The sequence below is a fragment of the Centroberyx gerrardi genome, chromosome 11 (assembly GCF_048128805.1).
Source record: "Centroberyx gerrardi isolate f3 chromosome 11, fCenGer3.hap1.cur.20231027, whole genome shotgun sequence".
NCBI classification, from domain to species: domain Eukaryota; kingdom Metazoa; phylum Chordata; class Actinopteri; order Beryciformes; family Berycidae; genus Centroberyx; species Centroberyx gerrardi.
In genome coordinates, this window is record NC_136007.1 from 24,714,676 (window position 1) to 24,726,157 (window position 11,482).

At 45.3% G+C, this 11,482-nt stretch overlaps 1 protein-coding gene across 1 annotated transcript; it reads right to left on the reverse strand.

Moving 5' to 3' along the window:
• Nucleotides 1-1,014: 1,014 nt before the first annotated feature.
• wscd1b (WSC domain containing 1b) lies at nucleotides 1,015-10,834 on the reverse strand. The gene is made up of 8 exons (XM_071898380.1): nucleotides 10,444-10,834; nucleotides 6,380-6,494; nucleotides 5,084-5,268; nucleotides 3,817-3,938; nucleotides 2,950-3,139; nucleotides 2,060-2,224; nucleotides 1,741-1,941; nucleotides 1,015-1,367 (listed from the first exon to the last, which is right to left on the reverse strand). Exons 1-8 carry the CDS (start codon nucleotides 10,832-10,834, stop codon nucleotides 1,015-1,017), a joined length of 1,722 nt encoding a protein of 573 aa, XP_071754481.1.
• Between the last annotated feature and the right edge of the window lie 648 nt (nucleotides 10,835-11,482).

Genomic DNA, 11,482 nt, shown 5'->3' on the forward strand with positions numbered 1-11,482 from the left:
CACTGAACACTGGGTAAACAAACCATTTGTACAATGTCCTTCATACTGGCAGTGTTCTCACAAGCTGCTCCAATATATACCAGCTAAATCCACAACCCTGTTGACACAGCGCTGCACTGTATCGTCTTGGTTCACTGGGGTGGAAAAGAGTTCAAGTAATGCAGGTGTGTTAACTGTTCCCAACTCCACTGACGATTCAGCCTGCAACCAAACTGAACGCATTTAATGAACAAAACAGGTGACAGTTGATGAGATTTCATATACAGTTTAAAGCAGTTTCACTTTGATCGGATGTAAATTTAGCATGTATTTACTCAGAGTTCATGTACAGTCATCTGATGTTATCTGCACTGGGAGTCCATATACTGTAGTCACCACCAGTTTTAAGGCTTTGCCTCCACTCTATCCATGATTGTAAACGGGCAAAAGTTTGCAACCATGGATGCAGAAATATAATCCAGGTCATGTTTCTGTGGTTAATTTGTTAGTTTGACTTTTGTAACTGATATGGGTATATGCTAAAAAGTCAATACTGTACCAAACTGAAATATTTAACAGCCACAAAAAAGTTACTAACTTAACCGAAATTAATCCATCCTAGATTAACGCAGACTCATATTTGTGCAGTCAGGCACTTGGCTAGATAATCCCAACTCCGCAGGTCAACGAATCACGTCAAATCCTCACTGAGTAGATCCTGTTTCCTGCTTTCAATGAAGCGGTCCTGGCCCTGAGGCTTTCATCAGACACTGATGTTCACCAATGTCTTTTACAATGAACTGTCCTCATGTTTTCTCACAGTGAGTTTGGCTTATCAGGAGTCAGGTGGTCCAATTACAGCCAGCGTGCTCACAGATGGTCACCAGCAAACTCTGCCAACATCTTACAAATGTGTCCACAGCGAGTCTGTCCTGCTCTCCAGAGCTCTAGGTGGTGGACCCCTCCTCTCCCTTGCAAATCTCAACCCCTCCTGGCCCATTCATTTAAAGGACTATGCATGATGACCTTTTCATATCATCTGGGGAGATATTCTTGTGGAAGTCCAGTGAAGTTCCTGTTCTGCAGCGCCTGGTCAACAGTGTGAATGAAGGAGTCAATCATTTTCCTCATGTCGGGAGTGAAAGGGTCGAAGGAGGGGCGCTGGGCCCCTGAGCGTTTGAAATGGCCGTCTTGGTTGCTCTGGGCACACAGCAGCCTCTCCTCGGTCATGCTGATGTTTAGAAAGGAGGTGATGAGGCGGAGCTGGGGGAAGAGCGCCCTCTGCAGCTCCTCATAGTGCACCACCAGCAGGCGCTGTCCGAACTTCAGCCAGCTCAGAGTGTGGGATGCCCACCAGGGGGCGTAGCTGGCAACGAACTCTGGCCATTCTGGATTGAAAAGAGAGCACAGATATTGGTGTGGGTAGTTTCAACAAAGCAAAGGGATTCAAAGTGGCATTTCAAAGCGTTTTTAGAATTCTTAGTTATGATGCCAACCAATGAACTGGGTGGTGATCTTTATTGCTTTCTCCTGTTATTTATTCTTCTGCTTGTGTACCACTTTATAGAAAAGTTTTCAGACAGCACACATGCATTGGCAGCCATTGTGTAAAAGCAATAACGCTCAAGAGTGCATTCTTCACTGTAACTGTGAGTACTTTACTGCTGCAAACAGCATCACCATGTGCAACAGCAGGGCAGTATGCAACAATAACTACAACAGAGTATCCTTTACCACCAAGCCATTATCTCTTTGTGTTACCTTTGCTCTTCCACTGTGCATCCGTGGCATGGCCCAAATGTCCGGCACACTTGCGGTTGAATTCAGCCATGAGGGAGCGGTAGGGGTTCCGAATCAGCAAGATGGAGGAGTCAAACATCTCGATCTCTTTCTGGCCGCTCTCATGGGTCTTCACGCAGATGCTGCGGCCACTCTTCCAGTAGTCCTTCTCTCCTTTGAAGCCTGGGAGACACCCAAAACGAAAGAATGAATGAATGGATAATGGTCAGTTGCAAAGCCAGTAAGTCACCGAGCGCTCACTGAAACATTTGTCGGAGCAGCGGTGCGGCGCCTTCCCCACCTCTGTTGTACAGTGTGCCATCAAAATAGAAGCTGCCGGTGTAGTAGCCTGTCACGAGCTCGATCAGGTGCCGGACCCAGGTGTTGCCTGCACCAGGAAAACTGGAGAGCGCCACCAGGGAGCTGGACCTCTGAGGCAGAAACATCCTTTCTTTGCACCTGGAGTCTAGAAGTGGAGTTTTTGATGTCAGGTTTAGTTATAAAAAGGAATGGAACAGAACTGCACCTTATCACAGTACATCAGATGTTGTAGATGCCTTAAGCCCTATTCGGACGGGATTAGTTTTCAGGGATGGGGGTGATGGGAGTGTCCACTACATTTACACATTGTCATCACACCAAACATGTACTATGCGTCATATGTAACTTTCCCAATTGACGTTGACGTGCTCGAACAATAACAACACAGCATGACAGCAGGCGAAAAGTCGCAGCTGGACCATAGTTGAGACTTTGGGTCTGATCTCAGTTTGGGGTGAACGCCACTTTCAGGTGCAATGTGAGCAGATAGTCCACAATCATACATTAAGAGTCCTTTCCCAAAGGAAACAACACAATATTCGCCAACAATCTCGGGGACGTCGATTGGAACGGGACTAGTTTCACCTGAGGTGATTTTTACAGGCTATTTGACAGGAGGCAATAGAGGCTGGAACTTTACTGGCAGCGCACAGTCCGTAAAAATTACTGACATGGCAGATTCAGGTGGGACTAAAATTACAGACATGCTCCGGTGATGATTGCATTACCCCACCTCCCCCTGTAAAACTGATCCGAATAGGGCTTTAGATGATTTGGGTTTAAAACAAAGGCGCTGATACATAAAGTTAATTGATGGAGACTTTGACACAGGGCTTCTGCCAGCCAACAGAGGTAATTCCAGCATCTCACCAAGGACAGGTGTATGATACACCTGGTAGTAGTCATGCTCAGTGGGTGCTGTGGGCATGGAGGTACTGGTGTGGTTCAGACCAGTGTTCCCCACACACGGCTGGTCCTGGGATTGTTGGCTGAGACTGAAAAGAGAGGATGTCCATGTACAGAAACAGTGGGGCTTCCTCAACACAGCCAGCGGGAGCTCCTACAAACCAGAATCAGAAATGTTCTAGTTCTATGACTCATCATGCTTATTCTCCTCTCCAAAAGGTTGTATTTCACCCAAGGGTGACATGTCAGCTCAGTTAAACAAGAAATCTGCATCTCATCCCCATTCTATGCTTCATTCCTGTCCCTTACTTTCTCTTACTTTTCCAATTACAAAAGGTCAAGATGCTCAATGTCGAAAAACTAGGACCAACACTGCAGTGTAAAAGTTGGGAAAATTATGCACAATCACACGTACAGATGTATATTAGCGCGCGCACACACACACACACACGCACACACACACACACACACACACACACACACACATGGTGAGAATTAATCACACTGCAGTCACCACCAGATGATGTGCAATATTTATACCAGCCATTTCTGTTTTCGGAGGAGACACAGCTGAGACGCAGCCAGTATGAAGGTCTCATTCCAAGATCCAGACCATCTACTTCTCATTAGAGGCACATTAAACCTTAAACAGTCAGCAATATTCATGGAGATTTGTCTCCCAACATGTTATTCTGATCTCCAGGGAGCAGGCACAGCTCTCTGAGCAATAGAGTCTCCTCTCCTGGGAGTGGAGGACTCCCAGTACACCACAGAGAGCTACGTGAAATAAATTGATTACTAGTTCTCTAATTCTGGAGAGCTAATTCAAACCTTATCTGTGCAGGTCTCGATGCAGGACTGTGTGGTTAGGTTGGGTTGAAAGGAGTAGACAGGGAAGGTGCCGATGGTGCTCTTTGGCATCTGGAAGCAACCACTGTAGTGAACGTTTCTGACTGGAAAGAGAGAAAATATACATGAGGATGTGGGGCAATAGCTTATAATCTCATTACAAGCAACAGTCACAGAATAATAAAAACGGATTTGGTAGGAGTGACTTATGCTGACCAGCAATAGGAAGCATTAACTCTATTTTCAGTGTTTACACTATTTTGACATGTATTTATTTACAAAACAAAATAGCTGGCTTTATGGGAAATAAAATGTATTATTTGGCATCAGTGTTAGTACTGCCCTAATGAAATTCCTACACTTCACTTGATTCCTGGTTAATAATATATTCACAATCGCTGCACAAAAGCTTTAGAAACACTGCACCATCCATTCATGAATACTAATATATGATATTAACTTCTTATACAATATTTGGCTTAGCCAACAAAGAGGGGGTGGTGCGTATAATAAAAGCATACAATGTCTGAAAAACAGTTTCATGAGGCAAATTTTCACAGATAAAATAAAAGTAGGGACTTCTTTCTGCTCAGTGAATTGACACACTGCTCCAATGCTGTCACAAGGTCTGTAAGTATCACATCGAGACCTAGTGACAGCTGACATTCCTGAATTTCCCCAGGGGGATTAATAAAGTGCTATCTTATCTTATCTTATCTTACATTAACATCAAATCAGTATTCATGAATGTGCCATGTAGCTGTTATGAATGGCCACTATAAATGTATTATAAAGTGTTACTGATCACTTTTGGTGCTAAAGATTTAAAGCTGCACAAGGCAAGATTTTATGCAAACATGCACCTGTCTTATCGGCCTACATCACTAACTGGGACTGCAACAGGGAAGAGCGTCCCATCCCCACAACTTGGACTTTGTAGATTTGCTCCATTTGCCCAAAATTAATTTTGCGGCATGGACACTGGTGGGAAATCTTGTCAGTGCAAAGGAAGTGACAAATGGAAACGAAAGGAGCGAAATACTGGCTGAACCTTTTCACCGTCTCCCCCGACACCAGCCACTAAGAAGAGGAAATTTAGGTCCGAGGAGTGTATAGTTTACTGACGTCGTGTTACAGGATTTCTGGGTAATGCAGTTCAAACAGTTACCTCTTGCTGCCACTTGGGGCCGCCAACGTGCGAAATTGCCTATTGAGCAGCTTTAAGAAAATAAACAGATACTTGACTCACATTTTCTGTGACCCGGCAGCTGCTCCTCCACCTTGTAAATGGAGAGACGGCCGACGCCACCACAGGGGGACCCCCTCTCACCCCGACACACCAGACTACAGTCCTCCTCTGGAGCCCGCGGGCTACTGATTCGGTTCCCACAGTGGCATTCAGCTCCGTATTCCAGACCTGCAAACTGGTACCCACTAGCCACACACACACACACACACACACACACACACACACACACACACACACACACACACAAATAAACAAACACACACACAGAGTTTCTTGAGCCCACAATGCCCTAGCCCGGGGCAATCCATAACCTCAAGCTATTGGCCGTGGGCTAAGCCATCCCACAGGATGCAAGTTAACATTTAAAAATGTATCAGTTAATTCAGTCTTCCTCGCATTAAACCTAGCGTCCAGCCCCTGTGATATTTGTTAGCACGGCTCCTTCTGCGCTCATCTGGGTGTGTAATGCCCTACTCTGCTTGGACTGAGGTCACCTCTGATCTGTACTTTACATATCAAGGGCATTGTGACTCATCCCTCTTCCTCTCTCTTTATCCTCCCTCCTTGGGTAAGACATCATCAAAATTGACCTTTTCCTATGTCCTTTGAAGCTTCCTCATAAATTGCCTTGACTTTTTGCTTTTGCTCATTTCAATAATTGGGCTGCTTAGGTAACGAGCATGACTCCTTTCCATGTGGATGGGTGGAGGAGAAGGCTCAGTGGGCTCGAGATGTGAACACCAACTCTCAGTCTGACTGCATCCAGCTGTCCTCTGGCCTCTGCTGTTCTGTTTCAGTGGAACCACAGCATTTCTTTGCAGTTAAGATATAAAAGGGAATAATGCAACCGGATCTTTGGGTCTGCTTTGAAAAATCCGCCTACTCCTTCAAGTTTTCTTGCAAGTTCAGGCACATAGTCATTTTACTGCGGCAAATTCAGCCCACACTGACCCAGTCAGAGATTTTCACACTCTGGCCACAGCAAAGCATAACTAAGCATAACGCATATCTAACCGCTGAGTCATTAACCGATTGCTGTAGTCACCTCATTAAGCTTTTTAACACATACACGCCTCCCTCCGTCCTTCTTCTGTGACAGATCAACCCTTCAGTTCTGGCCTGCTCTTGCTGCCGCTCTCCCCTCTCTCACCCCCCTCATCTTTTACTGTCATCCAGCCACCTGGCTCTCCGCTGGAACACAGGAGCCATTCATCGAGAAGACAGAGATCCAAAGCATTTACTCAAACAGCAGGCCCTCTGTGGTCCCCTCACAGGAGCCTGCCGCGAATGCATTACCTTTCCGAGCAGGTGTCTTGACACAGAGAGCTGGTCATTTTGCGCAGGTCATACAGCATGGTTCCCCCCAGGGCGCGCTCATTGGCATCGTGCAGAAAGCAGCCGATGTAGGTCCCTGGATGTGTCAAAACAAACCAGTGAGAGAAATTCACATTCAATTCTTTTGCTATACTAGTCACTCACAAAGTGTCCTCCTGAAGCACAGAAAGCCAGTCTGCCTGGGGTTACTTTGAATGTAAACAGCTCTGTCAGTGTTTGTGTTGCAGTAAAATGAATTGCACCGCGTATGAAGCTTAACCGTGTGATGATGAAAGTAAGTGGAAAAAAACATGACACCATGTTCTTTCAGGTTCTTCCCTTCGACAGTATCACTGCTAATTTCTTAGGGTATAGTACACATTTTACAGATTCAGCAATTGTATGATGTTAGCATGTAAAGTAATATTAGGTAGGCCTTTTGGTGTATGGAGTGTATGGAGACGATTTACTGACATTACTTTTTTAAAAGATTATTTCACAAAAACTACTACATATTCATATTCCTAGATATTTCAAAGGTTTTGAGGACATTGAGGATTTAGGCTTAATTTTTGATGTTTACTTCAATTTCTGCCACCAGAAAAATAGACAGATGCCAACTGGTCAAGGGGAAGATTTGAAAAGCAGTGGAGGAGCTGCATGCCAGTAGGATTCTGGGGATGTGGCAGCAAGGTGCATGGACCAGATGGAAGCAGGCAATGGACCATAAAATCTCTGGCAGGCCAAGCATCACCATATCAAATTCATGATTCAATCACTCCACGATGTCTTCTGAAGCCCATCCAGCTTCTCCTGCTGGGGCGAGGCTGAGTCACCAGCCCCCCGTGCCTCAGGAGAGAAACACTGGAGCACATGCACAGCTGCTGCCTGAAAGCCCTGAGAGAGGGTTGCTATCGTTGGCGCCAGACCAGGGTGCTGAAGGCTACGGCAGAAATTGTCTCCAGAGGCATCACCCAAGGTGATCCCCACCGCCCAGCAAGGCAGTTCATTGCTTTAATCAAAGCGAAGGAGAAGCCCCAGCCCTGGTCCAGAGTCTCAGTTAGGCTCCTCGTACCCGTGCAACAGCTGAGGGCTAATGGAGGGAAGCAGCTTGAATTCCCAGACTGCATAGAAATGACTGCAGTTGGGCCAGACATTGTGCTGCTTTCTACAACACCAAGACAGATGACTAGATGCTGGAGCCGATTCTTCCCTGGGAGGATTGGCATAGAAGATGCCAATGAGAGGATGGCAATGGATGAGCACATGTGCCACTGGCAGGGGCAGCATGCATTGTGCGTGCTCATCAAAGTGGACTGCAGAGGGTTTACAGGCAAGTCTCTGTACTGGGTCTGCAGTCTCTTAGGCATCACAGACACGTACATGAGGAGAATCATCAAAACCACCAGAGAGGCTGCAGAGAGGGCCTCAAGATGACTGTGCATCAAGAGTGTTGGACATGCTAGTTGGACACAAGACGGGGTCAGAAAGACCCCAACAGGGTGGCCTAGGGTTGGGTGTCTGATGTTGAAAGACCCAAAATGCCCAGTGACTGCAAGTTATGTCTAATGCATCAGAGGATTTATGCATGACCCAACTACACTCTAACTGCCTAAACCTTTGCAGAAATATCAACACAAAGTTAGTCCCTCTGCACACTTCTGAGTGTGTAATACCTCTGATATGAACTTAACATATGAAGGGCATTGTGACTCATCCCCGCTGGGCACACAGGTTCCAGCAGCAGGTAATATGCATTTTCCACTTTTAATATAAAATGCATAGGTAGGGCTCCTGAATCTCTGAACACTTTAAAATGTTTTGGAAATGCACGTGCAAAAATTTCCATTGGGTTATGTAATGTTATACTGCTATGTCAAATTAGTCAGAGATTAAAAATAAACTTGTGATAGCAAATCATACACCTATGGATGTTATATTGTATTACATTAAAACATGGAGAAACGAGTAGTCTTGTGATTTGAGATTTAGCCCTTTATGCTTGTATAGGTACCAGGCTACACAAAGTTGTTGTATACTGAGCTACTATTCTTTGTTTCCCTATTCTTTTTTCCCTCATTGCACCCCTTTGGAGGGCCAGCCAATTTAACTGTGTGATTTAGATAAACAAGGTTCCAATGTGGTGCCTGATAGCAATGGATAGGAGCTGTGGAAAATAACAGGGGATGGCGGTGATTTGGAGGAGGGTATGACTGCAAAACCTTGGCTGGCTCATTAAAACCTTATTTGCGATGGCATTGATATAGCACCTTATTTGTACATTTGTACTCGAATAGCATCGCCTCAAAAGATTTTACGAGTGCCTGTCCTCTCCACTCCACTGCCTATATACTATTCAGTCTAGGGTAGAAATGCTTTTTAAACCCTTTTAGAAAAATAAGTCGCAAGTGATATCTTACTCTGGTGTGACATTTTACTGATAAATAGGAGGCGAAAGGAGTTCATGAATGGTCCCACCAATACTAGCTTCTTTGGGAAAACATACTTTCATTTTGAAAACCTTCAAATAAAAAAAGCTCCTCTAGCACACAAGGCAAAATAGACCTGGGTGATTTCATTCAGCGTCATCATCAGGGTCATGCTTTTGCCAGTTGGCAGTTAGTGAAAGAGTGAATGTTGAGAAGAAGGATCAAGAGCTCTCATCGGATGCCTTTTAAGAATGAGCTGCAGGACAGAATTCTGCTGGTGACACTGGATGTTATTGGCCTTCAGCAACTTGTTAGTCCGTTGTATGATTTGGAGTTACTTTCATTTGAGCAAAATAGCAAAAGCACTTAAGAGACGAGGGACAGACATTAAACTACAGAGTAATCTCCAGGCATCATTTTAAAGTATTCATACATTGTTAGAGTAAATACGCAATTATATTATTCTTTATGTTGACAATTTTGCTAAAAAATACTTTTGTGCCTGCTTGCCTTATCCCTTGCTGATTCTGAGAGGAGCAGTGGGCAATATCCCTTATCTACAGGAACTAAAGCACCCACACGTAAAATGTCACATAAATGTATAATGAAGCTGTTCAAAATGTTCTAAATTCATGATTGTCTGTTCATGAATGTGCAATGAAGCCTGTTGTGAATGTGCAATGTAAGCCCCTTGCAAAGAGTGTGTTATCATTGGCTCCAGGCCACCAGAGCTCCAAAAGTAAATCACAAAATAGAAAATAAACTTGTGTATTTGCTACCTCATATATTATTCAGAAGGAAAACCAATGTCTCAGTGAACACATCTTCATTGGGTTATTTCTATCTCACATATCCTCCCTTGTACAGCTCCATGTCAGATATCAGGGTGTTGTTATAGCTGAGACAGCTTGTTCCCAGACTTTGCAATGATATCTGCTTCAGTTTAATTGCAGCGAAGGTGCACATCGATACCATCTACAGACTACTGATACAGTATACACAGACAGTTCATCATTAGTACAGGCTTTCAGGTGACGTATATACTGTATAATACTGTCTCTGGTAACGTCCCCTCTGGCGGCCATATTGGAGGCCCTCAGCTCTTGGCACACACACACACACACACACACACAGTAGCTGTGAACAGCTGATTGTGTTGCTAAACCTACAACTTGGCCGTCAACAGAATTCAATATACATGGTTCATCATCTGAGCTGTTTTTGATTTAATCAATTTTGTGTTTCGATAATGTCACCTTGTTAACTAGCTAACCATGGTATCTAGTTAGGTAACCATCACTGTCTTGTTAACACATCTGATTTCCATGCTAACTAATGTGTATAGTGCAAGATAGCATTTGTAGTGGCTAGTAGTTGCTTTGCTAAATTAACCCGCTGGCTAGTTAGCTAACGAGCAAAGCCGAGAACCAGCTGTTTGTTCAGGTTAACTGAGCTGACTCACTCAGAGTGCTTTGGAGGAGAGACTATGACTAAAGACAGTCTACAGATTAAATTTGGCCTAAATTTGGGAATAAATCTACCTCAGACTATTCACTTTTACTTAGAACTTTCCTGAATGGATCTACATGACTGCAAAGTCTCAATAGTTAAAGTCACCTTTGTGCCTGCTGTTCCTGTGGAGAGAGACTCTCTGCTCGGGACTCTCTGGTAGGAGACTGTGAAACCAGCGGCGGTGCAAGTGTTGGACCCCCAGGCTTCGGGAGGCAGGCCAGTGTCTCCCTGCCCTGACTCCCCCTCCTGACACGGACTGCACGGCCGCCCATCTGGAGCGCACCCTCACACCCAGGCCCGCGGTCCTGAGGGCAGTGGGCGGCGCTGCCAGGGACAGCAGGGGCGGCAGGCTGGCGAGGCTCGGCGGGGCCACTCTGACGCTGGAGCGCTGCAGGAGCAGGATGCTGCCTGCCATCAGATAGGCGATGCCCAGGAAGAGCAGCAGCATCTGAGCCCGCCTCAGGAAGCAGTGCAGTTTGTAGAGGGGCGCCACCATTCCCACAGCGTTCGGCTCTAACCGTCTCTCACTTCAGTGGAGGGCCATTCCATGGAGTAGGACCGAGAAGAGCGATCTGCAAACTACTTACAACTTCAGTGCAACATCATAATCTTGCAAAGGCCTGGGGCATCTGGCAGCGGTGTGGACATTGTGTCAAACTGCCAGGGCTTGGTGCTTCATCTTCAGGCTTCTTGATGAGTCCAAAAGCAGCAGTGGATCCCTTGCATGTGGGGCAGCAGATATGGATTGAGGGTAAGTATCCAAGGCAGTGGTCACTGACTCCGAGATGATCCTTGAGAAAACCTGAGGCACAAAAAAACAAGCAGCTGTATTTAAAACAGCAGTATATTTCTCTGTATACGAGCACAATCAAAGGGAAGGAAAGTGCGCCTGGTGGATTAGAGCCACAGCTCATGTTGACATATGGGCTTTTGTTTCTGTCTTGCAGCATTATGTCTTCGCTTGGTGTTTGCTGCGTCTTTCATTCCTGCCTTTTGTTTTTAATTCAAAACCCGTCCCCGAAGTTGTGTTCTTCTCCTGCTTCAATTCCTGCAATTTTCTTCGGGATACTGGGTCTGTGGTCTTTTATGATTTTCTACCACATGAAAGCAAAATTACTGCGAAAATGATAGATGGGGAGATGAG